Below are 27,632 nucleotides of genomic sequence, written 5' to 3' on the forward strand. Positions count from 1 at the left end.
ATTTTTGATAACGTAAGCTGGAATCTCTCACCATTTTTGTGCATATTGGCATCTTGGGAAGCTACAGATGGCAATCCATCCATCATAGAAGTCCATTGTTTAAAGCGAGATTCTGTTCCAGTTTCTTTCCCTCCTACCATGCCATAATCCATGCCACTTGAACCAAAACCTGTGAAAAACCAATGACAACTTGAGGGCCAAGGATTTCCCACCCCTGCTTTAAGCTAAACTGCTTTATAATTATGTTTTTAAACCATATAGATGGCTGAGATGATGCAAATGCTCATCACTACAAAGCTGTCTTATGCTTTTGTACAAATACTTTTTGTAACATGATATCCTGCAATAAGCAAGGCTGTTTGAAAATAAAGCTAGTGAGTCAACATAACGCTGAAGTACACTCTGCAGAGAAGAACAGAAGCTAGAGTTCTATGTAGCAAGACTGATTCAGCAATTCAACTGACACAAACAACAAATCCAGTATTTGGGTTTGGTACACAGATTCTTAGCGCTTAAGAAATCAAAACAGATCACAGGGTTTTAGCTATTTACAGTACTTACCTGAACTATATCCAGGAATTTGCCCTTTGGTTGGTATATCTGAGAGACTCACATTCAGACCACCAGGTACTATGCTGTCTAAATGTTTAGGCCCAACTGGATGGGATGGAGAATGTTTCATGCCAGGTTGCCTCTGTTGTGGCTGAAAGGCATTCACCATACGTGCAATCTGCAGTTAATGAAATAAAGAAGAATTTGTTTATCTTAGTACAAACAAGTGATTATATTTTGAACAGTGCATTAGTTTCAAGCAATAATAAAGCTTCAATAACATCTTCTTGGTATATTGCTAGGCTTTATTGTACACCTCACGCATACATTGCTGATTAAATATTGTACCTGCTGTTCTTGCTGTTGTCGTACTACTTGGGAAATCTTTCTTTGACTCTGTAACAGTTGTTGCTGTTGTTGTTGCTGCTGCTGCTGTTGCTGGAGGATGAGTTGACAAGCCTGGAAGGCAAGTAGAGGAGGTAATGAAGGACTTTATTTATAGGCATTAACTGCTGGCAAATGAGCACTGTTCAGCAGATATGACTAGCATTGTAAGTTTTTTTTATAATAAAAGAAACTTACCATGAACGTTTTAGACTATGGATGAGCATTCCCTTTTACATCTAATTAGAAATAGTGGGATGATCCACACCAAGCACTTAAAAGGACATCTAATGCACATTTAATACACATGACTCACCTGCCAAAAGAGCCCTGGGAACTGCAGTTTTCCCCTCACAGAGCACCCTTAACAAACGACAGTTCCCAGGATACTTTGGGAAAGTCATGTGGTTTAAATGTATGGTGTGCCTCTGCCCAGTACTTCTAGTATGAAGCTTGATTTATTGTAAAGGTAAGTACAAGTCATTGCTAGAAAGTGTCCCCTTCCCACAACTGCATATGACTTATTTGTGCCTTTTCAACAACTAAGTATATATTTCCACAGATCTGAAGTACAACATTTTCCCAAAAAGATTAAAGCTGCAAAAACAGTCACAGGAGTATGCAAAATTCAGTCAGCTACTGTAGTAGGATAGTTACTTACAAGCTGAAATTGGGGGATCTGCGGAAGTTGGCTCAACATAGCAATCTGTTGAGGAGAAAGCTGGGGATTCATGTTGAAAAGACTTGGGTTCAGACCACTGTTAGGAAATTGCTTGAGCATGGAGGCAGAAACCTTAATAAAAAGTGCAAAGGCATACACAAGTCAAACCAGAAACTGACAGAACAACAAAGACATTTGTAGCAGGTCTGTATGCAAAAGCAAGATGTCTCTGTTGAAAACAAAGTGTGTGATCTTAATCATAATGAAATTGAACATCAACATATAATGCAACAAAGGAAAAGTGAACATAAAGAATATGGTACAAACACATATAGCAATATGTGAGTACAGAAAGGAATCAATTACTTGAGTTGGCTAGCTTTTGTTTGGCTGAAATTTTGAACAATGCACAAACATTTTGTACATTTAAAGAAAAGAGCTTGAGCTTAATATGGAACATGATTCTGGAGTTAACATATTCTATTTCAGTTTGTGGCAGGGCCCTGGTGGATGAGTAGCTTTAACAGTACATCATACAGAAATGTGTGCATGTATATGTACACACCCACCCACACCATTTGAAAGGGGGTGCAAGGAGAAGAGAATAAGAGAGACTGCAATGCACAAAGGAGGAGGAGGAAGGAGCAACTTGTTCCTCTGAGGAAGATGAGCTTTTTCTGAATGTGCAACAACATTATATAGAGCTCTGACAGAGTGAGGTTCTTGCTAGCCCCTCTTCTCCTCAGCTACATCCTTTTTACACTTTAGGATGAACTAAGGAGTGGGGGCACCATTGGTTCAGTATACATAATGTTAAAACACAGTTGATGTTTACCTATGGATTTAACATGAATTAGCAGCATCAGAAATAACAAAATGCATGTTTTGGCTTGTTGTTATGCAGACTTGGGCTCATGGTTTGTTTTCTTCAAGGGAACTATAAGTGGTACCCCAAAACCAAACCCTGGCTACCAATCATAGTTTGTTGCTCTCAACATGAAGCAGGAGAGGAGCTAAGCAGAGACCTTTGAGAAGCATGCACCAGCACACTGCTTGTTTGTGTAAAGCCATAATTAAACAAAGCTCACCTACCCACCTATTAGAAAACTTTCTAAGATAGCAATCCACACCCAACTAGGCTCTCTCCCTTACTTAGGTTCAAAGTCACACATCCCCTCTACGAGGACTTCTCCCTCTCATCAAAGAGCACCCATCAATCTCATGCCCCCACTGCACTCTCATAAATACCAATTAATACCAAACTGGAAGTGGGTGGCACTTTCACTCTTGTATGGCACATCTGGATTCCCTTGTCACAAGTTTCAAACTGAAACCAAATACTTCTAACATCAAAAAGTCAACAGCCGAAAACAACGAATGCAGATGAAGAAAAAGCTTATGCTATTAGAAAGAAGACTGCAAAAAGACACTGTACCTGCTCTTTAGCTCCTGATGAGCCATACAAAATATGTAGCTTTGGGAAACGGACTAAAGCCTCTTCCCTCCACCAGATGTCCTCAAATCCAACTCCATATGTGGAACAACAGAAGAGACTATAACAAACCATCTACAAAAAAACTTTTAAAAATTGTTTACCTGGGGAGAAAGAAACTGGGGAGGCACTTGTGCCCGGATATTAGGTGAAGGGTTTAGCGGTTGCACTGGTGGGTGCATTCCTCTCGATTGTGCTGTGCTGTTTCCAAACAGACCTTGATTGCCACCCTAAAAATGAATGAATGAAAGAAAGTCAAATCAGGTTGTGAGTATAGTTGTTTATATATGTTAGCTGGAGCCTGGGGTTAATATAACTATGAGAATTTGTAACATGCCAATGATAGTCATCCTTATTTCATCTTGATTCATTTGCCTGGCATTTTTTTCAAACACATTCCCTTCTAAGAGGTTTGATTGTATGCCATACACATTTTAAAGAGGAGAAAAGAAGGCGCAGAGAAAAGATAAGCAATGTTTATATTTAAAGGGATTTGTGTTTGAATACTGTAGATAGCAGTATTTATTACTTATTACATATAGCAGAAGAAAATATTAAGAACTACCTAATATGATGGACTTCATTGTTTTTAGCTGCTTCTTTATTTAATATGGAAAGTTACTCAAAGGTCTTAAGCAGTCCTCAAACTGCATTTAATCATACACAGTAAAGCAATTCCAATATTCTAAGAGAGAACGCGCCACTGCTTACACAGTCAAAACAGCACCATCATATACAAAAGAGAGGTATCAGCAGACTCAGGGGAAGGGAAACCCCAAAACAGCCCAATGGGATCTGAGCATGCTCAGAGGCCGTGTAATGCAGACTGCTTGGAGGTGTGGGGAATCGACTCTAAAACAGGCGTGGGGTGGACTGGTGTCTGGAATTCAGAACAGGGAACACAGCACACTGCAACATTTTGTGCCAGGTGTCTCTTGCATATTCAATTTGAAAACAAATTCCAGTAGAAGTGACCTAGTCCCTTTGCAGGGATACATTCACGATACATATTAACCTTAGAAAAACATTTGTAGATGTGGTTATAGCTTGTGTTGTTATTCCTAGAGATTTCCAAACTGATAGAATTGTTAGTCTCTTCTTTGGTTTCAAAACTGCTCTAGGATAAGTTAAGAGCAAACACACATACAAATTTAAACAGAGTAACTACTGCATAAATGTAGTATGAAGTTTTAGTGCCAAATTTGTTTTTTTAGAACAAGGGGGAAAGTGTTTATTCTTGCACTGGGTTCCAAAATGTTTATTCCCCGACTTTTAATTACTTTCTTTGAGAAAGTAAACTCACAGACTGTTGTGAGGTATTAGTAAGGGATCAAAGTAACAGACATAAGCAACATATTGAATGTCTGGAAGGAAGCAATAAAGACTGGTGGGTTCCTGAATTTGAGATTTATCTTACTACATTTTCCATGAAAAAAAACATTTAAAAAACGGGTGCAAAAACCAAGCTGACAAGGATTAACTATAGGATGCAGCCAAGAAGTAATATAACCAAGAATGTGACCTCCTTACTTGTCTAGCAGCGAAGTTTTGGGGGTTGAGCCCTGAGCCGATTGCCCCAAGGCAGACGGGTAGTGTGGAACCAGAGGGAGAAAGCTTGTAGTTGGGAGAAGGGGAGAAGGGAGAGCAGGGAGCCTCATCCCCAAGGCACCCATCTTGATTGGAGAAAGGCAAAGTCAGCTGAAGAAATAAGTAGCCAATCAGCAGGAGTTGGTTAGTGAAGCAACAGAATGCAAGAAGAGAGAGAGTGACCATGAATGACCAAGATTATGCAAAATTAGTATGATTTTAACCATTAAAAGGATATGTTCCAACAAAGTACACTACTTACTTTGGAAATATGGACTAAAAGGAGACAAGTCAGAACAATTGATTCAATACTTAAAAACCTTTACCCATAGCTAATGCTGCCCTGCTTGTGGAAGTGATAATCTTCAATAAAAGAGATGCAATATTTCTATTTGCTGACAAAATTTTATTTCTTTTCAGGAGATCTACAACTGAGTAACACCTAGAGCAGATGAGGCAAGCAGAAGAATTCAGGCAGGTGAAGAATAAAGAAATCTCATCAGAATAATATCTCGGTTCTTGGGCAATTTAAAGATCTTCCATCCAGTACATTATTATAAGCATTACTCGACTGACACTAGTATGTCCATCTTTCTTACAAAGCAAGAGAATGAACATCCTCGCATGGAGTATTTTGTTACCAAAAGCTCTTTAGAACCAAACACAAAAAATAAACACTGACTGATTCATTTTCTCAGGTTAACGTCCTTATCTGTCTCTGGTGCACAGTGTCAGCCAGCAAGGTCAGTGTAGAATGCTGAAATTCCTCACTCCCTGATCAGAAGAGAAAGACTGATAGCCCAGGAAGATGGAGGCAGTTTTGGTGAAGTGCTGTTGTTTTCAGCTTGAGGTTGACACTGGCTACTCTGGACAATACAATTCCCTACTGCCTGTGTGAGAATCAAGCCATATTTAAGACAGCTTAGGGCTAACTTAGCTTCTGTTTCATGGGAGTGCTATTTATGTAAATGCAAAAATATGAAATAGCCATCAAAGTCCTCTCTTTGAGACCTAACTCTGGGGCTCCCTGAATGCTCCTCATTTCTAGAAATTATATTTCTGAGATATTCTGCTTCAGCTACCTCTGTAATAGCCATTGGCTTTGTCATTCTCCAAAAAACAAATAATACAGAAACTTAGTGGTGACAAACAGGGCTTTTGAATTTGGCTGTGTTATTTACAAGCACGGCTAGGTACAGAATAAACCCCCACTATTTCAACAGCCAGAGACCGGGCCAAACAGCAGACAAAAACCAAGAAAAGTAGTCTACAAGGGTGCTCCAAGTTTTCAAAGTTGTATACCTGATGCAATACTTGAACACTGAAATTCTTGTCTGCTCACACTAGAAGACTTTAGGGATGACTCTGAGCAAATTTATTTTGTGTAAGATTGTATAGGTATAGAATTTTGAAGGGTCCTTCAGCATTAATAACCTGATACACTTGATTTTATGGCAACTGCAATTTTGGTTGGAATCCTATCAAAAGGAAATGGATCAGGTACCTTCTTTCTGTGGGTAAATTCCTAGCTTTAGGTGATGTCAAAGAAACAGAGGTCTGAGATCTTCTCTTCTTTTAAGTAATTAAACAGAGGACATTATGGTTTTGTTATGTCAGGACCAAACCTACCAGAAGCCAGAAAAGAACAACACTAGGTACCATCTCAACCTGAGGATCTGGCACTGGTAAAAAGTGTATTACAATGCTGGGTTGATTATTTCTTGTAGTATTAAGAAATGACCCAGTGATTAAGTGATTAAGTGTTAAGTAAATGAGATACATCTTCTGGCATTAAAAAGCAGAGCAGATACCTTGGGTGGAGGGGGTCCATTGCAAATGGTTACAAAAATAACCAAGTTCTGAAATAATTTGATGGCTCTGAAGTTTCTTACTTGTGTTGACTAGAAGTATGTTTCTTGATTCCAAATGACACATGTCTTAATTCAGAGGAATTGGAAGCAGGACTTTTTAAAAGTTTAACTCTGTCCCAGTATGAGATGGCTCAGTTTGTAGAGTGTGAGACTCTTATAGGGTCATGGGTTCAGCCCCAAGTTGGGCAAAATATTCCTGCATTGCAGGAGGCTGGATTAGATGACCCTTGTGGTCCCTTCCAACTCTACAATTCTATGATTCTAATGAATCTTTAGGGAAATATATTGACCAGCAGTCCAGGTTCCAAATAAATCCATACTGTGTTTTTTCTAACCCACTGTGCACTGAGGGTATGGTTGTAGCAATGAGTGTCTGATCCTCAAATCTGCCACCAAAATGAAGCTGAAATTTGGATGGAACTTCTTTGAGAATATGTAAGTTGATTCTCCTCTAATTCAGTAAGTTCAGCGTCCCAGGAAATAGGCGTATACTGCATTGTGAATTCCAACAGGGTAAAAACAGACAAAGGAACCATAGTTGATGTCATGGCCTAGACCTGGAACAGCAGCCAGAATTCTGCCAGAGATAAAAGGTACCAGCTAGGTTGAGCAAACTAGTGGCACAGGAAATGAGCTGAAATCTCAATGGCAAGCCTGAATCTGACAGCCAGGAAACTCTGGAATACAAGGTCCTTGAGCTGGAAATGGAAAGAGCAGCCCCAAGCTGCAGTCCCCAGAGGAACCAGGGCCTGACTCATTCTCCTTAGTCCAGAGGTTTTCAACCTTTTTGAGTCCACAGCTCCCTTGACCAACTACATTCTTTCTGCGGCACCCCTATAGGGCTCAGGAACGCAGTTATGTCACCCCTTGCCTGAAGAGCTGGCAGCTTCTCACGCTTTTTCAAACACCCTCCTTTGTGGAGTGTTCTCTTAGCTTCCTCTCCTCTCCATTCTTCTTGGGAATCCTCCAGGTAGCCGCAGCCACCCCTGGTCTGTGAGGCACTTCAGCTCCTGGTAACCAGCACCCCCGGCCAACCCAGAGGCACTATTTGCCTGGGATGCTTGTAGCCAGGGCTGCTGCAACAAACAGCTGTGCAAGCCTTTGGGAGGCAGAGATGCAAGAGGGCTTCAGAGGGAGGGAGGGAGGGAGGGAAGGAAGGAAGGAAGGAAAGAGGGACAGAAGCCTGTGTTGCCCGCGGCACCCCTGACCATCATTTGAGGCATCCCAGGGTGCCACGGCGCACTGTTTGAAAACCAGCCTTTCAGACCAACACAAGCAGAACATCTGATGGGAGCATATGGAGGGGTGATGGGGTGCTTGGCTCAAGGGCTGCCTCTATAAGGCTCTCCAGTCCTCTGCCAAGTAGGTAGCGCATGGGAGGGGTAATCAGGGCCAGGATATATATGTGAGGGCTTGGTTAAAACTGAGACTCCATGAGAACAAGCGATCAGCTCTCAGAGACTTGAGCAGGATCCTGACAACTCTGCATCTTATTGCTGTTATTGTTGATCTACATGTATGCTTAATGCCTGCCTTGTAGTGCCTTTTACTTCCCAATGTTTATGCTCTTAGATCTTGATCACAGGTTGGAACTCTACCTGACCTGCTGTCTCCATCATCTTCAGATTACTGATTTATGTGTCCTGTGGAATCTGCTTCCTCATAACATGAACTATTGAAGATAAGACTGCCTTCAAAAAATGGAGGTCTTACCCAAAAGTAGAGAACAAAAAGGAACACAAACTTTGGCAAACAGACAATAAAGAGATGGTAAAAAAGAATTTGAGGAGCACTATGTTAAAAGTACAAAGACAAACAACAATAAGTTCTTTAAATACATTAGTAGCAGGAGATTATGTAAAGAGATGGTTGGACCCTTGGATGACAAGAGAGTCAAATGTGTGCAAAAGGAGGATGAGAATATTGTGGCAAAGTTAAATTAATTATTTGCATCTGTCTTCACAATGGAAGATATAGGACAGAGTCCAGTGCTGCAACTAACTTTTGCAGGAGGAAAGTCTGAGGAACTTAGGCAGACAGTGGTGATGAGAGATGAAATTGTAAGCCTAATAGACAAAATAAAAACTGACAAATCACTGGGTCCACATGGCATCCACCTGAGAGTTCTCAAATAACTCAAATGGGAAATTGCAGATCTTCTAACAAAAAAATGTAACTTATTCCTCAGATAAGTTTTCATACCAGAGGACTGGAAAGTAACTAATTTAACACCAATCCTGGAAATTACAGGCCAGTTATCTTAACTATGTCCCAGAAAAACTGGTGGAAAGAATTGTTAAACATAAAATAATCAAGAATATGGAATAATAAGTCTCGCTGAAGTTGAATAAGCATAGTTTCTGGAACGCCAAGTCCTTTCTCACAAAACTATTAGAATTCTTTGAGCGTGTCAACAAACATATAGACAGAGGTGATCCAGCTGACCGTGCACTTGGACTTTCAATTTACCCCCGAAAAGGTACCTCATCTAAGACTCCTGAGTAAGCTTAGCAGTCATGGAATAAGAGAGGTCCTCTTTTGGATCAGGAATTGTTTAAGTAGCAGGAAGCAGAATGGGAATAAATGGACAGTTCTTCAAATTAAGAAATGCAGGAAGTGGATCAGTATTGGGACCTGTGCTTTTTGCCCTGTTCATAAATGATCTAGAGTGAGGGGTAATCCATGGCAGAAGATACTAAATTGTTCAGGGTCATTAAAAAGACCAAAAGGACCTCTACGAGCTGAGTGAACGGACTGTAAAAAAGCAAATGCAATTCTGTGTTAACAAGTATAAAGTGATGCATGTTGGGTGAAAACCTTAATTTCACATACACACCGTTGGGGTCTGAACTGTGAATGACTGACTAGGAATGAGACCTTAGGATCATAGTGGATAGCAGGGTGAAGAGGTTGACTCAGTGTTTGGCAGCTTAGGTTCAGGCTATCTGAAAGACCATATTCCCTCATATGAACCTGATGGGGCTCGCCATTAAGATTTCAGCCGCGTGTCACCCTCACAAGCATGCTTTGTGGAAATGAAGGAAAGGGCCTTCTCAGTCGCTTATCCCAGACTCCTGAGCTCCCTTCCTAGAGAAGTGAGGCTGACTTCCCCCTTGCTGTCCTTCTGCTGGCAGGTGAAGACAGTTCTATTTCAACAGGCCTTTGGGAACCAACTATTTTTTGAGGAAAGGGCTGTTGCATGTATTAAAAGTATTGTCTCATCATTGTTGTACTTTTTAATTTGGCACTCAAGTCTTAGCAAAACCATCCAGTAACTTTTAGGGGCAAATGTTGGAAATGTATAATACATTCAGAATAAAATGTTACCATATTTTTCGCCCTATAAGACGCACTTTTCCCCCTCCAAAAATGAAGGGGAAATCTGTGTGCGTCCTATGGGGTGAAAACAGGCTTTCGCTGAAGCTTGGAGAGCGAGAGGGGTCAGTGCGCACCGACCCCTCTCGCTCCCCAGGCTTCAGGAAGCTATCAGCAAGCCTGGGGAGCCATGCGGGAGTTCCCACAGGGCTCCTCACGCTGCAGATAGCAGCCTGCCGCCCGGCGGGCGGGGCGCCCTGAAGCACACCGGGCAGACATCGGCCAGCCCCACAAGCTCTGGGGACAGTGGGGAGGCGAAGCGCTGCCATACCGCTGTTCCCCGACCTGGTTTGGAGGCTGGTGCTGGGGAGAAGCGCGCTTCTCCCCAGCGCCAGCCCCACAAGCTCAGGGGACAGCGGGGAGGCGGAGTGCCGCCATACCACTGTTCCCCGACCTGGTTTGGTTTCCCCGACCTGGTTTTGGGGGGGAAATAAAGGACAATTTTTTCCCTTTATTCCCCCCCCCCCAAAAAAAAACTAGGTGCGTCCTATGGGACGAAAAATACGGTATGTTTTTTTCATACAAACACATGATTGGGGACTCTCCTGAAGTGTTTTTCCAGAACAGTAATAATTACTCCAAAGATCACCAATGTGTTCAGTTCACCCCATTTCTTCTCATTTGCCCCAAACAAGCATTTTTTCTCTCCTCAAAGTCTCATAATAAAACAATGTCTTTAAGTTGCAATGCTGAAATCGGATGGGATGTTAAAATTTCATCTGGAATAAACTGCAGATTTTTACAAGCAAAATGTGTCTTACCTTTTCAAAGTAAGGCCCACTATCTGGGGCTCCCATGTCTTTGGAATTAGGAGGACGAAAACCTGGCCGACTCTTTCTCATAATGTCATTAAAATCCCCGAGATTCATCCCTCGTTTATCCACATCAAATTTCTTATCTTGGAGACCACCTGAAAGGAAAAAGTGGGAAGTGGAAGCATTCATGAGTGGCTGTTATAGGTTTGCGGCAACACTTCATAAATTACTAAATGAAGTATTTTCCACTTATACTCATATGCTACAATAACTACAAAAATTCCTTAGCGGCCTTATTATAAATGTATTAAATAAATTTTTAGCCTACCCTTCATCATATGATCTAATGTTCAGATATAATAATTCCTATAAAATCAAAGGAGCAGGTAAGAACACATTATGTCTTTGCAAAGACTCAGGCAAACAAGTAGGCCTTTACCTGCTGCTGAAACACCAGACATATTGGTGCCAGTTATACTTCCAAGGCAATGGCATTCCATAACCCGGGGGGGGGGGCGGAGGACCTCAGAATATACTTATCCTGATGGTGGGATGTGCAGGGAGGGCCTAGTTCCTAGATAAAGGGACAATGATTACTGTATTTACTCGAATCTAATGCTCACTTTTTTGGCCAAATTATTTTGCAAAAATTAAGGTGCACATTAGATTTGATGGGACATTTACATTTGCCAGAAAATCCCTTTTTTTTTTTTTTGGTTTCAAGGTTTTGAAAATTGAGGTGCAAATTAGATTCAATGGCATATCAGACACGAGTAAATACGGCATTTCAGATATTTGGGTCTCAATTTAGGGCTTTGTAGGTGAATAATGGTACCTTAAATTCCATCTGGAAGCATACAGGCAGCCAATGCAGGTCTTTCAGAATCAGAGTTTATGTGATGTGAGCTAACATTCTGACAGAATGTATTCTGCATTACTGTCACTTCCAGACCATCTTCAAAGGTGTGCCCATGTACAGCATATTAGAATCTAAATGGAATATTACTAGGCGGTGGGTAACCCTGGCAGGATATCTGTCCAGAAACAGACATAACTGGCAAACCAGCAAGAGTAAAAAAAGGCACTCGCACACTGGAGGCCCAAGGACTTGAGGGGCACAAAATGTGCTAGACCAGTGTCTAGAGGCAGCAATGGGGGCAAATAAAAGAAGGCTGAATCCTGACACACCCACCCCCTAACTTTGCACCTGCTGTTTGTGGGTGCGTTCACCTACCCAATTCCCAGACCCAAGAACCGGGGCTTCTATCTTGTCAGGATTCAGCCTTCTTTTATTTTCCCCTATTGCTGCCTCTAGAAACTGGTCTAGCACATAGCCTCACCTGACTTGAAATGAAAATGAGAAACAGAGCTGGATATCCTCAGCATACTGCTGACACTGCAATCATGCTGGGAAACATCATTTTCTGAATACGTCCCCCAGTGGCTACAAATAGACATTAAAGCACATGAGAGGAAAGATGGAACTTTGCAGGACCCCATGCCTGCATGGGGCTAAGCATAAGTCCTCTATAACTACTTTCTAGAATGAGTTCTGACAATTTAGGTAAGTTATCAGTCTGTTTCTCCTTCAAGTGGTTATAATTTTACAGAGCTCCGTCATGACAATCTTCTCTAAGACAGGGAAGCTTCATTTAGTTAAGCTGTTGACAGAAAAAAAACTATGATTCCACCCACTCAGACAAGCAACATCCTAAAAGCATCACTACCCGGCAGTCCTGCTGATCTTGAGGCCTGCAAGTTTCCCCAGTACTGAGCAGGAGAGAAACATCAGCTGTGGTTTACTGACTGCCTTTCAGGCCACAGACCCTCTTCCCAAGACCCTGGAGGACCCTGAATACCGTCTGTGCTAGCTAGTATAGAGAAGGTAGATGGGAGAGGCCAGCAAACCCAACTGCACATCACTGCCTTACAGCCCAGCTGACTGTGAGGCTTGTATTTGTTAAATGGGAAATATTAATTTATGTTGTTGTAATTTTGCTTGTTTACCTTGAGATAATTTTTTTATTTGTTTATGGGTCTCATTTATATACAAATTGTTTATATTGTTTTTCTGTTTATTTTCATTTGCTCCCTGCTCTGGGAATGAAAACATTCAATGAAGAGTGGGCTATAAATACTGTAAAAACACACACACACAAACCTCCCTTCATACTACCACTAAGCAAATCAGTTTTTCTTTCTCCACAGTAGGTCTTTGACATTTTCTCTAGAAGTCCATGAATCATTATGTACTATTGAACAGAATGAAACCCAGTTATCACAAACGGACTTTGTGCAAGGACGGTCTGTTTATTAATGCACGCAGTAACCAGACTTAGTCCCTTCCCATTATCCTAGCTCAAACTTTCATTCTTTCATTGTCATCAGCTACACACCAAATTATATAAAAGGTCCTTAAGCTGTTCTAAAATCATTTTGCAAAAGGCCACATACTGCTTTATTATACTGTTTTCAAAGCCAAGCACTTCAGCCTCATGAACCAAATCAGTTTTTCTTATTGCCATATTAGGTACACACCTACTGATAAGTCCATTTTACTGCCCGGAGTGTCTTCAGTTTGATTCTGGAAAAGAAAGAGAAAAAACACTAGAAAGTATTATGCTGTTCAATATAAAATCCAGTATTTGGGGGGGGGGCATGCATTTTATAAATTAAAGAGGTGAATTGGCAGGCTTAAAAATAGCATACTGAACTAACCTTGAGCATAGCCTTTTCTAATTGCTGGTGGTGATGTGTGTCCAAAAATACAGCCAGAAATGTATGAACCAATAGCACAGAGAAACGGAGAGAAAAATAGCTGGACAGCTGCTCTGGACACAAACCTCTCTATCCTGACATTTCTGTGGTCAAGGGATTATATTCTGAGAACAGCAGCCAGAATGTTACTTCATCCTCAAGATGCATCTAGTCTTAAAATGTGCTGCCAAGTAATCCTTGTGTTGGCAGTATGGGACAGGATGTTCCCGTAACTCTGGAAAGGTGCAACTATTTAACCCAGTGAGCTGGAGTTTGGATTGACATGGTATTTGCTACCAAACCCTGGGTGACTCTCAGGAGTAACATAAGCATTATCACAGCACTACAATAGCTTCCCTCCTAATTGGCTATTAAAAAAAATACGCCATATGCCAAGCAGTGTGTTCTCCAACTCCCCCCCCCCCATAAAGTCCAGCACAGAAACTTGTCTGTGTTCTCCTCACTTACAGTAGCTTAGAATGTATACATAATACACTCTGTGTTTGATCTAAATTTATATTACACACTGCTTTCAACTGGATTGCACCTATAAAACACTATATAAATAACTAAATAAATAATTGAGGATCTCGGGCCAAATTTAACTATCCGATTTCACTAGCAGAAGCCAGTGCAAAGGTTCCCACAAATCCTTTCTGGAGGGTTGGGCAATGTCCCGGAGAAGCCCATAGGTGGAGAAAAGATATTGCTCCATCACTGCAAGCATTTCTGCTTGCCCAACAGAACTATCTCCTTAGTGTTTTATTGAATTCCACCCTGTATCTCATCCAGAAGGCAAAAGCTTCCCTGCTTGGTCACCTGTAGACAATACTTATTCATGGAGGTGCCTAGGACAGATAGCTGTTTGTAGTCTGTTAAATACGGGTCAGTAAACAGTTTATATAAAACATAATTATGACATTTTAAAAGCCTTACTAGTAATCCCATATTTGACATCTGATCAGATAAAGAATTCATCCACGAATCACTGCTTCCTCCTTTTAACGAACACTAAAGCAAAGAAACAATTTATCAGTTTATTTCACCATGCAGTGACTAAGAATGAAAGCTTAAAAAAGCAATTCCCTGTTTCAAGTATCAAATGTCATAAATAAACCCAGTAAGCTTTAGACATGCTGCTCAAGCCTTGGTTCTCTCTTCTTTAGTGAAAGGGCCTACCTTACAGTGGGGGCTGGTTAGGAAGGTTTATTAAAATACTAAGCAGATTTACCAAATACTGTTACTATTATTCCTTGGAAACTTAAGGTATACAGAATTTAGGAAATGGAGCAGATGATAAATTGCTGCAAGCTCTTCAATCTCTTTAACAGGTTTATTCTGTTAGCATAATGTCAGTAGAGCCAAAGAAATATCAGAACCCATTATTTGAAGTAATTCACTAAGAAGTAACTCCATGAAATACAAACTTAAAGGATTAGAACAATTTAAAACCCCAAGGAAGGAAACAAAAAGACAACAATCCCTGCATTTACTGGTTGGCATGATTCCTTTAACTTTAGCACTGAAACATGTTAGTTAAAAAGAGTATCACACTAGCCAGGCCCATAAACCATCTATCAGCTGAACAGTACACTTAGGGTTGTATCCAGTGCTGTGCAAGCACAGCTCCACTCATACAACAGGACTTCTGCTTTCTCTCTTCAACGTCATCAAAATCTACTGAGGGTCCCCCAAGCCTACAGAGCTGATTTTGAGGTCATATGAGGGGCTGAAGGGACAGGAGAGGAAAAAGAAGCACAATTGTGCACACAGAAGTCTGTTGCGTAAGTAGAACTGCAGCATTGGATCCAACCCCTCATATTCAAAGACGAACATATCAGTCTAACAACATAAAATTTCTAATGTATATATTTATTTATTTAGTACACTTATCCTGCCTTTCTATCATTATGGAACTGAATACAGTATACAAGGGGTTCAGTAGCTGACCAGACACAGAGCTGCTTAAGTTTCAGCAAGGTGGCTGCAAAATGTGCTCTCAGATCATGCCCTGGGGTATAACTTGTGTGTAGTGAAACAACTTCAATCTCCAATCTCCAGGCAAAAAAGGGACAGTTACCTACACCAATTTCCACACGTTTTCTAACGTAGGAAATTCATCACATTTGAAGAAACTCAAAATAAATTCAGCTTATCGTCTTTAAAAAGCTACAATTTCATTATTTTCTTACTTTACAAAGTTGTTAGGTAGCTCTTTCAGCTTTGTAGGTGTCTATTTCTCATACCTTCTGAAAGTGAACTAAGACATGCAGGGGAGAATTGGGCTAGTTTTTGTCCTTGATACGTCCATTGTTTTATGCTTTTGCTAAAAAGTGCTAAAAGTGTTTTTGCCACTGAAATTATCTCTGATTTTAAGCTTTCAGTTACTTACAGCTGAAGAAACAAATGTTCCCAGGTGATGCATGTAATACTACACCAGCCTTCCCCAACATGCCATCCAGATCCTTTGGACTGCAACCTCTATTCCCCTTACCACTGGCTTTGTGGTTGACACTGATGGGAGGTGCAGTTCCAAACATCTAAAGGTATTAGACTAGAGAAGGCTGTACTGCACCGAAACCAGTTTTTAGTTGGGCAACCCATTAAGGATGTCAACACACTTTGCTCCCCATCTTACTCCAGACATACTTCACCTTCCTTGGTAATAAAAAATAAAAAATGGCTGCATGACTGATGTCAGCAAGTGAAATAAACAACATAGGGCATTTTCTGCCAAAATGCGCACACTGATTGAAAAGTATCCACGCCTGAAGACTTTTGCAAACCCCAAAAGATACAAACAATGATGTGTTGCATTCAACAGTAAAACCAGTAAAACTGCATTCAGCAGTAAAGCCTGCTTATGGGCTTCCCACGAGCATCTGCTTAGCCACTGTGAGAACACGATACTGAACCAAATGACTTGATTCAGCAGGGCTATTCTTAAGTTAAGCAGTCATTACACGCGCCATCATTCAATACCAACAGATGTGCATAATTAAGATTATTTATTGCTAGTAGTTACCCTAAAAGGTTTGATGTTTCATGTATCTAGAGAAATATTGCACCATATAAGCATTTTCTCACCTTAATCTGTGGTTTCTTTCCTCCTTGTCCCCAGCTTGTTGAATTATGGGAGGAACTGCTTCCCTGAGAGCCTGCTGTGTTCCAGACTCCTCCTTCCTCCTCTTCTTCCCAGCTGGAATGCCTTGTTCCTGATACTGGCCCATCATTATCCCCCCAACCATCTTGAGGTGGTTTGGAACCTTCGATGGGGAGGAAAAGATTGTCAAAAGCTAATCACAATTATTAACTTGCTTGACTTTATTATACCACATGGCAAAATCAAGGGGTTACAGCAGAGAACCTCAACCTTTATGGCCCTGGGGCACATTTGCAAGTTTAAGAAACTGCTGTTGACACAAAAAAATGCCTATGTTATAGAAGAAGAAATGACAATGGTCAGAACCTTACTCCCCAAATAGGAAGAACACCTACACACCACAAAACAAAACATGAACATACAGGCAATGCCCTCAAAAAAGGCAAAAAAAATCAAAAGATTGTGAAGGGCAGGCTGCCTTAGTGAGCCCATGGGAGTCACAATGGAGACAGCAAAGTTATAACCCCCCAACTCAGTATTTAGTGAGAAGTTAAGTCTCCTTGTATTCAATTCGAGTTAGTTCAAAGATGTGTGCATAGGATAATAGCCTTAATGTTTCTGATTTGGAATAAAGGAGACGAACAAAAAGACACCAAATATCACAAGACATAGGTCTGGGTGTTAATGAACAGAAATAGTTTTCAGTTTCATATTCTACAGCAGCAGTTATAAAAACTGTGTTGTTTTTTTCCAAGTAAAATATTCCTTTAGCTGCATTATCAAGGAGAACCTCTTTTCTACAGAAATGTAATACTACATGAAAGGAGAATGGTCAGAAGCTGGCAAGTAGCCACAAAGAAACCCTAGAACAGGGGTGAACAACATGGTTCCCTCCAGAGACTGCTTGGAAGTCCAACAATATCTGAACAGCACCATGTTGCCTGCATCTGCACTAGAAAACTGCCCTTACTACTAGTGACTAGATATCAAGGTAATGGCTAATTTGCAGTCTAATTCTGCTTAATGTCATGCAAGTACAGAGGTATGATACTGGCACTGTAACTTTTAAAAGCCCCCAATAGTATTACAGTATTAATAATTTCATCCACTAGAGATTTCTTTTATACTACACTTGTTTTAAAGCTTAAACTTTTGTGTTCCAATTAATGCACTAATGAAGCTTCTAAATCCTGTAAGATGCCCTTCAATAGCAAATTTGAAATACAACACTAAGCTGATACATAACCCTAAAAGTTCAGCTTCCTAGAGTTGGAAAAACTCACCTATATATATGCACAAAATAAAATTTGTAACTTCTGACCACCAAGGGGTAGAAACCATAAAGGGGTAGTTGTCATGCTCTCCTCACTTCCTCACATTTAACAATATAGCCTTTAGACTCTGTTTTAGCGAGATCTGTATTTTGTTGAAAACTTTGTTCTATCAACCAATATGACTTCCTGTTTATCTATTTTGTAGAAAAGCATATTTAGGAGGCAATTCTAGCTGCCTAAAAATCCCATTTAATTCAAGAGGGGTTTCTACCTGGGGTTAAGATTGTAGTTTTAGTTGCTGAAGAGCATGGAGTTTTAGAACTGAAGGAAGAAGATCAATCATGTTTCAATCTGACCTACCACTGTTCAGATAGAACGTTTATCTAAGCTAGTAAAAAACGTGCAGACACTCCTCCTGCTAAGTAAATGTATCAACTCTAAACCGAATGCGTTTTCTGCAATTGGTTTGCTAATGAAATAATCTGAATATCTTTTACCCCTCCCCTAATGCTGGTACACTAAGGTCACTGACAAAGTGCATTAGAATGATAGGTTTCAACTACCCCACCATGCTAGCAGAAGCCAGCACAAGGACTCTTGCTAGTGCAAAGGGTATTCCCACCCCATCTCCTTCCCCATGCCTCCTTCAATTCCGCCTCTGGAGGGTTGGGCGAATCCCCAGAACACTGAGTATGGAGGAGAGATAGTTCCTTCAGGCAGGCAAAAATGATTGTGCTGATGGAACGGTCTCCTTAGTGCTACATTGAATTCAACCCAGTAATTCTAACATAGTAAATAATTTTATACCTGTACACTATAAATTAGTAGGAGTGCAGCCACCTATATTAAGAACTACTGTATTGGCCCAAATATAAGCCGCACCCAAAATAAGCCGCACCTTTATAATGGGTGGGTGGGGGAAGAATACCCAAATATAAGCCGCTCCATTCCTCACTACTCCTGGTTGCATACCCGGGGGGGGGGGGGAGCCACGCTGCGTTCCCCATGCTCCTGGCTGCATACCGTAAGGTTGCGAATATAAGCCACACTTTAACTTTTCATGGTTGGAATTTGGGGGAAAAGTGAGGCTTATATTCAGGCCAATACGGTAATCTGAAGTAGTTGCTTTGGTTTAGAGATACACCTGGATTACTGCCATTTTCCAATTCCTAACCACATAACCCTCCAACAGAATTATTATTGTGCCATTTTCAATAATCTGACCAGGCAGATAAAAGCATTAACATGGAGTAGGTATATTAGACTTTGTTTTATCGGAATGGTAATTATCATCAAACACACGTAAGATTCACAGCAGAAGAATATAGTGCCTACATCAGAGATGGGGAATCTGTGATCCTCCAGATACTGCTAGACTACAACTCCCATCATCACTGACTGTTAGTCATCATGAGGCTGGGGCTGATGGGAGTCTAACTGACATCTGGAGGTCCAGAGATTCCCACCCCTGCACTACATGCTTCTTGACCATTTAATGACGCAAACAGCCTAGTCCACTCTGATGAATACTGACATTTTACCTTGCCTCTGTTATCTACCTTACAAGGGACCAGGGAGCTTCAATTAGTGACTAATTACCTTGTGTTAGATTGACAAGGGGGGGGGGTCCTCCATTGCTTCCTTGCCTACCATGCCATCTTTGCCCAAGATATAGTACTAATCCAATCAGGTGTTTAAAATTTCCTCTATTACCATGCTAGGGCTGAAAATAAACACCAGACATGGGCGCAGCACCATACCCTCATTCAGAAACCTATTTGTTTTTTTATCTAAAAGTACATAAAATTGTTACAGAAATGGCAACTGGCAAGTACTCACTAGGTTTTATGGCATTTGGTGCAGTGGAGGGTCCATTTCCCCAACCTGTAGAAGCCCCTGTATCATCAGCTTCACCCCATCCAGGGCTGGTTTCATTTGGTTCACCCCAAGCAGCTGTACCATTATCTGGAGCAGGAGGTGTGCTTTTGTTCCAGACTTCATATAGAAAGAGTTTTCATTATGCACTTTTAATGAATTGAAGTTGCTTTCTGACATTTAGCACAGCATCAACTGAGAAAAATCTACATATTTCTATACTGCCGACCCCATTCTGTCATACTATAGTGTTTGTTCTGACTCTTACACCACATGGTTCTTAGTGTAAAAGAAAAACACACAAACAGTGTGATAATGTAATATTATTGTACTAAAATGAGAGTCTGACCCTATCCGCAAAACAAGCTCTGTCAGTAATCAGATGTTCTATATGCTAAGGCAAAGACTTTAAGCAAATGTTTTAAAAATATACCTGAATGAGGTCAGAAAAATGGTAATATAAGAGGAAAATCACGTTACATTGCAATGTAACAAACTGTATATGCAGACATCTGCAGTTTGCTAGAAAAACCAAGGGTCTGCAATAGTTGAAAGTAAGAGAAACTGGGTGAGGGGAGGTGACTGGCAAGGAAGGATAAGCACTCCCTTTGATTTTGTGATGCACATCACCCTTCCCAACACAGAAGGGGCCCTGGGTGCTTTGCTGCACCTAACTGCAGTTGAACATTCAACAAAAAAATGGCTTTTTACATAATGTTGCTGAATTACATTGTCACTTCTAGGGAAAGCAAAGTAATTCAAGAAAAATTGGATAATTTGAATCATTAACTAATCCTATTTGTTACTTTAAAACAGAGGTAGGGAATATGTTTGCCCTGGCAGGCCAAATCTTGATCTCCCCCAATTCCAACTTTGACAGGTAAGCAAGACCATCCACTGGTAAATCATCTGACGTCATAACCAGGTGATCGTTGAATGTTTTGGAAGTGCTATGTGAAGAGTTTTGCAATTTCTGTGTTCAGCGCCTCCCAAGCACTTTGCAACAGCCCCTCTGACAAAGTCCAATAATTATCTGCCCCACTGGTGGGGTAGTTGGGTATGGCTTGGATAAAACATCCTGGTGGGCCAAATGGAGAGATAAGGCAAGTCAAATTTGGCATGCGGGCCAAAGATTCCCTACCCCTACTGTAAATTAACTGCAGGCCCAATGCTGCCTGTAGATGAAGCTATATATTTCTACTGAAGAAACAAGGATGCAAACTGACTCACAAAAACCACCATTACTGGTAATGATGCATCTTGAGAGACAAGTCCCCTTACCCACAATCCAAAGATAATAGTGTACAGCAACAGACTGCATATACCAGTCAGCTTTGAAAGCACCAATCACCAGCTGGATAAGAGAGCTGAATTCAATACCCACAAACCCTTCACCACCATTCCCCAAGACAGTGATCAGCATGAGGCCCCAATTCAGCACTAAAATAGTACATGTGGTCCTGGAGGTTAAACAATGGGATCCAGCTATGGGAGTCATGCACAAAGTTCCTGGTTCAGCAGCAAATACACATATACAGGTTGAGTCTTTTACAAGAGGCCCTGTGGAACTTGTGTACTCTGTATCCACAGGTCCTCTTTTAAAGGACTCACCCTGTAGAAGCCTTCTACTGTTCACAGATCCCCTTGGTAGTAACAAGTGGATGTCTTAATTCAAAATTTTAGTGACAGTAAGCTGGTAGCTTGCAAAAACACCCTTTTAGGGCATAGCTTCAGCAGGTGTATTTGCACATATACACATACATTCAGCTTGTAATAGGATCTAGACTGCACATGGATGGGATCCTTGTGGTGACATACAGATGAAGTTTCTGCAGATTGTTCTGTGTTAACACTATTCCCCCTTTCACAAGTTAAACACATTGGGGCTCCCCTTTCCCAGTTCCCTGACACAGCAAACAGCCTTACTTGTGAACAGTGAACATTTCACACGAAGCCATAATTAAACAGACACCTCTTTGATATATGAAGTTGTGTCTCCAAAATTTCAAATGACACAGACCTAGCTACAGAATGCAGGTACCCTCTCACCATATTTAGATCTGCATTTGCATTACAATGAAGAAGGCAAATAAAAGGAATACCTGAGGGTGCTACTTTGCTGGGCCTTGGAGTTGGCAGATTCTGTTCTCGTGAAGCTTGTCCACCTTGTGAGTTCTTGTCCCACAGGTTCACATTCTTGTAGTTGTAACTGCTGGGATCTCCCCACGCTGAGGTGCCATCATCAATATCCATTTTTCGACTAATTGATTGGGGGGATGGTTCTTCCCAGCCACTGGGTTCCTCATCCTTTGAGGCAGTTGGCTGTGGCCCACTGTTCCAGTTGGGATTGGGTGACCTCCCATTTCCTGGAGGCTGTGGTGGTGGTGGGCCCCAGGAGCCAGGTGCTTCTGACTGCGGATGGTGTTGCTGTTGCTGATTATTCCAGGAATTGGCTTGTCTACCAGAATCATTCCATGCTGGAGTTCTTTTATTATTATCCCACCCTCCTTTTGAGGAACAGTTTGTATTTGCACCATTACCCCAAGTCCCAATCTCATTTTGACCAGCTTCACCCCAGCCTGACATCGACTTGTTTCCTGAACTTTCCCAGTTACTATTTTTTGTTTGGTCAACTTCCTCTCCCCAGCCATTCTTTCCAGAAGACCACCCTTGATTAGGTGGTCGTCCATTCCACCCTGGGTCTTTGTTGGAATTCTCATTCCAAGATGTTGTCACCTTTTCTTCTTGTCTTCCTCCTCCCCAATTAGAACAATTGTTCTTGAAATCATTCCATCCTCCAGTGTTTTTGGGCTCTTTCCACTCTGTCGGAGTAGAGAGTTCACCCCATCCAGACTTGATTTGATTGCTTTGGCTGGGTGCATCTCCCCAGCCCCCTGAGCTCTTTGTCTGAATGGCAGAACTCTCCCACCCCTCAGTTCCTTTATCAGTCTTTCCCTCTGCCCTTGGCATCTCTTCTATGTCCCAAACAGTATCTTGCTTGATTTGAGTTTGACCCCAGCCAGTATTTGAAAGCACTCGGGGATCCAAATCAGTCCTGCTCAACAAAGTTTGCAAGACTGCTTGGCAATCAGGATGTGTAGGCCTATATGATCGACGTCCAGAATTGTGACTGTCACTACTTCCTGCTTTATGGTTGCTTCCAGTGCTTTGACCTCCAACCTCACTTCCTGTAGAGCTGGAAGATCTACCCCAACAGGGAGCCTGGGAATTGCCTTGGTTTTCAGGAAGGGGGTGGCCCTTTTGATTGTCCCATGCTCCAGTGCTAGAATTTGGTTGGTTTGGACCACTCCATTCTCCAATCTTCAATTCATCAGACCCAGACGGCTGTTTCCATTCTCCCTGAGACACCCCTGATGTCATTTTGTTCCCTTCACTCCATTTGTTTTCACTAGAGTGTTGAGGGCCAATGGTCCAAGACCCATCACCCGTAGACCTGTTACTGTTATCCCAAGAATCATTTCGTGACCCATTTGATTTTTGAACAGAAGCTCCCTTCCACGAGTCCTCCCTATCCTTTCCATTGTTCCCATGATTTCCAGAATTGCTTTGACCAGAGACACTGTCCATTCCAGAAGGGCCCCTAACTGTACCCCAAGACCCAACACTCCCAGTCTTTCTCTCTCCAGTGCTTTGTGAAGGGGCATCAGTGTTCCTGGAGGGGTTCCCAAAGCCCATTTCAAAGGACATTCCCTTATTCTCCATTGGGTTTGGTGAACTTAAGTTCAAGGAGTTAGTGTTTCCATTTTTTGGTCCATCAGTGTTGTGAATTTGAGCCTGTTCTCTGCCAGAGACAAAGTTAACACCCGCATTTTCCATCTTTGACTGCTGTTCCCTAGATGTCTGACCTGCTGTACTAATCTGTGCATTGGAGCCACCATTATCAGATTCTGAAGTCCCTTTCCTTGAATTGCCCTCCTGAATTAGTGCTGGCCAAGCAGATGGGTTGCTATTTGGGTTGAAATTGCTGAAGCCAGAACTGGGGCCAATTCTGTCCTGCCCACTCAAGTTCCTCCAGCTTGCTAGACCACTATTACTCTCTGCTGCAGGATTGGAAGATTGAACAGATTTAGCTTTAGGGTCAGATTTCCAGGCCCCAAGATTACATTCGTTACCAGAGCTTCCAGACTGGCACTGGTTTTTTCCTTTTCCTTTGTTACTAGTGGTGCTTCCTGGCAGAGTGCTCTTCTCCAAGCCAGGGTTCGAGGCACTGTTGTTGTCTGTGGTGTTCTCGGAAGAAGACTCAGTATCTTTGCTGGCAATACAAGGCCACTCTTCCATGTCAGACCTGTCTACAATCACCGCGTCCCAGACGTGAGTTGGGTTGGCATTGGTGCTGTTGGAGGAGGCTCCAGGACCCCAAGTGGAATTTGCATAATTTGAAGAAGCACCACCTCCAGTTGTTGAATCTAAAAGAATGAAACTTATTCACAATTATACATAAACACATGGAGAACAATAAACAGCACATACCAGTTATTTGCATTATTCTGAATTTTAAAGTATTTACAAGCCATCATTTATGACATTCACAATCACAAAATCTATGGTGCCCACTAACTGAGATGACTTTTTAAAAGAATTTAACAAATTCATAGCCTAAATGGCACCTGGATGTTCAGAGGCAGTATGGCTTTGAATTCCAATCGATAGGGACAGACAATGGGAAGGCTTCAGTCTTCAGGCCTGCTTATAGGTTTTCCAGAGGCATGGAGCTAGTCCAATGCTGAACTAGGTAGGCCTTGGCTTGATCAAGAAGGGCTACATTAATGTTCTTAACAATGTCACATTTAATTTTGTATGCATTATGTGCCATACTCAGTAAGAAAGAGTACCATATCAGGCCAAATAAAATACCTCCTAGTCCTGCAAATTGATAACTGGGCCATCATCAATTGTACCAATTAACTTTCAAGGTTAGCTTGTGAGAGAGGTGCAAATTAGATGAAAAAACAAAATAACAGTACTTGTTTAGAGTTCCCCAAAGATAACATCTTTTGCAGATAAAAATAATAATCCTTAAAACATTTACATTCAGTTACCCTTTAAACACACTGAGGATCTGTTCACTTGGTACCTTCTGGGGAGAAATTTTAGCCCATCTCAAGTCTTGAGCATGCAAGCCTCTCTCCAAGGTAAAAGGGCAATGAAAAATCAGGTTTACCATAGATATCTGAAAGCAGTATAATAACTGCCTTCTAGAACCAATATCTATCTCATCCAGCTTTCTGTGTCTGAAGAATTAGCTAGTTATCTTTGGGAAGCAAAGGGCAAACATGCTGCTCTTTCCTTGTTTATTCCTAGTATCCAATATTTAATGTGGAAGAGTGCATCTTATTATTTTAAAAGTCATGTGCATTTCTGAAAAAACTGCTTCTGCTTCGACTTGGGGGCCGTTTGTGATTTATATGACTAAACAACGTAATGGTTGACACAGTCCCACTACATTTATTTGGCAACATTCATGAATATTTGGTATGCTTGGTAAAAATATGGAAGATATATTTATATAATTCATTCTTTTAGACTTTCTATTATTATTTTCTTATCTTGTAATTTTATTCTTCCTGTTTTTATGACTGTTTTTAAGTACAGATAGGATGAACCTTCAGAATCAGCAGCTTGCTGCAATCTGCACTTTGGAACTTTCTTCTTTATTAGTGCCACTTACTTTTAAGGAAAGGGCTAGTGCTGTGATGTTTTTATTGTATGTGATCTTTAATGTGTATATATTTTAATTCTACTAATGCTTTTTAAACAAAATATTATAAAAAGATATTTAAGGCAGACTGCGAACATGTTTTTCTTTTTGCTATCATGGCTACCACCTGTTGAGACCTGAACGCCATGAACCTAGCATCTTGTAGTTGTGAATTCCATGCTAATTAATTGCATGTGCTATTTTGAAGTACCTCCTTTTGTCAGACCTAAATGTTCTGGTAACCAATTTTAATCAGGAGAAGCAAACTTCCATTATATTTAAAGAAAAATTACTTTATACATATTTGTCACCGTTCATCGTTTTGTAAAAAAATGTAACACTCGCCTTCATTAGACTCCAAATTCATTAGACTATCCACATATAAGGAAGGTGCCCAGAGTTTAAGGATTTTAATTTCCCTTTTTCTATTCCTACAACATCACTTTTTAAGATGGGCTACCTCCCTATCTACCCAATCAAAAACTGTCTTGAAACAATTCAGGAGGATGTTGTTGTTGTTGGCACCCGGCTGTCTCAACAGACAATGGAGTGTGCCTCTGGGGGTTATCAGGACTGAAGTGACCTCCCCGGGGCGCAAGCCTGGGCAGTGTGTATGGAGGTCCTGGGCTGCCCAGACAACAATACCCCCCACCCTCAGCCTTGCTGATGTGGTCTAAAGGAAAGCAGAGCAATACATTTGGCACCAGCTTGGCTGCAGGAGTTGCCAGGAGGCTTACCATCCAACAGTCTTAGGAACACCACTCTGGATTTGTGTAGGGTTTACTCCTTAGCCTTTTCTTGAAGATATTTGGCAAGAAAATAGAGGGTTAGGATCACATAATGTCGAACTCAAACCCAAAGGGAAATAACAAAAGCTTTCCTACCTGTTGCAGTCCCACTGTCACATGGCAGCAGCACTCCTGTTGTTACTAGTTGTGCGTTGTTTGGATTTACTCCAGGTGCTGGAGAAGGAGGTGGCCCTACTCCACTCCCAAGGAGCATACAAGATGGCGGAGGGGGCTGCCCACGTTTCAGTAACACTTTGTGGTCCTGCTGGCAACGGAATCGCGGCGGCACCTCCCGAGGCATGTAGCGGGCGGCGCTTGGCGGTTGACCGTTCGGCACTGCCACCCTTTTGGCATTGTTGCCACCATTGACTGGTGGCGATGGAGAGCTGCCAATTGGGCTGGCGGTCACTGGTTGGCTTAAACTTGGTTTCGTCGCTTCGGGCACTACAACAAAATATGTAAATAGGTGTTCTGAATTGTTTTGCAAGCTGAACAATATGAAAGGCTATATTTAAAATTATTTATGAAAAAACATTTTTAGTATTAAAATATATTTCATGCCCTGATCCTATGAAGCTAATAAGGGTAGAAGAACTTTGTTTTAAGAAAGAAGTGGGAAATGATCTGCTCAAAGACCAAAAAAACTTATTGTAAATTTTAGAAAAATTAAAAGTCTTTTACCTTTGGTTTTTTGATCTGTGACCTGTAAGTGAAATGAGAAGAATAAATAAAAATAGCCTTATTAACATTAACTAAGTTAAGCCTGTGTTAAAGGTAAACTTGTGTTACATTTAGGCATATTTGTATATGCCTAAACGTAACCTGTTTAGGCATATACAAATATTAAAATGGTCAAACAACTTGTCTTTTTCAGTATTTATACATTTTGTTTAGCAAAAGATTCTTCCTCCTTTTCAAATATCTAGGCATTTCTTTCATTTTGCAAGTAAGCAGATAAAAGAAAACTGATACTAATGTATGTACTAGAACCCAGATAACAGGAATATTTGACACAAGATAGGCAAGAAAATTTACTTTGTCTAACAACTGAAGTGTTTGCTCAACAGGACTGTAAGAAATGGCTAAGGGTAAAAGTAAAGGACCCCTGGATGGTTAAGTCCAGTCAAAGGCAACTATGGAGTGCGGCGCTCATCTCACTTCAGGCCGAGGAATCGGTATTTGTCCACAGACAGCTTTCCGGGTCATGTGGCCATCATTACTAAACCGCTTCTGGCGCAATGGAACACAGTGACGGAAGCCAGGGCACACGGAAACGCCATTTACCTCCTTCCACAGCAGTACCTATTTATCTACTTGCACTGGTGTGCTTTCGAACTGCTAGGTTGGCAGAAGCTGGGACAAAGCTCACCCCAACACACGGATTCGAAGAGCCGACTTCCCGATTGGCAAGTCCAAGAGACTCAGTGGTTTAGATCACA

General features: G+C 41.3%; 1 protein-coding gene across 13 annotated transcripts in view; it reads right to left on the bottom strand.

Annotated features, from left to right (window-relative positions):
• The window catches only part of TNRC6B (trinucleotide repeat containing adaptor 6B), a 106,239-nt gene that overhangs the window by 21,712 nt on the left and 56,895 nt on the right, over positions 1-27,632 (bottom strand). For 9 of the 13 annotated variants that reach the window (XM_053406860.1, XM_053406859.1, XM_053406858.1 and 6 more), the window contains 14 exons: positions 26,875-26,896; positions 26,290-26,637; positions 21,789-24,113; positions 19,651-19,806; positions 16,522-16,700; positions 14,371-14,445; positions 13,216-13,261; positions 10,684-10,832; positions 4,620-4,787; positions 3,194-3,319; positions 1,598-1,729; positions 901-1,011; positions 562-730; positions 32-169 (listed from right to left, as the gene is read on the bottom strand). In XM_053406860.1, the coding sequence (XP_053262835.1) occupies positions 32-169; positions 562-730; positions 901-1,011; positions 1,598-1,729; positions 3,194-3,319; positions 4,620-4,787; positions 10,684-10,832; positions 13,216-13,261; positions 14,371-14,445; positions 16,522-16,700; positions 19,651-19,806; positions 21,789-24,113; positions 26,290-26,637; positions 26,875-26,896 (4,144 nt within the window). The remainder of the gene's footprint in view (positions 1-31; positions 170-561; positions 731-900; positions 1,012-1,597; positions 1,730-3,193; positions 3,320-4,619; positions 4,788-10,683; positions 10,833-13,215; positions 13,262-14,370; positions 14,446-16,521; positions 16,701-19,650; positions 19,807-21,788; positions 24,114-26,289; positions 26,638-26,874; positions 26,897-27,632) is intronic. The other 4 variants (XM_053406868.1, XM_053406862.1, XM_053406861.1 and 1 more) reach the window with 3 other exon arrangements.

The sequence above is a fragment of the Podarcis raffonei genome, chromosome 10 (assembly GCF_027172205.1).
Source record: "Podarcis raffonei isolate rPodRaf1 chromosome 10, rPodRaf1.pri, whole genome shotgun sequence".
NCBI lineage: Eukaryota > Metazoa > Chordata > Lepidosauria > Squamata > Lacertidae > Podarcis > Podarcis raffonei.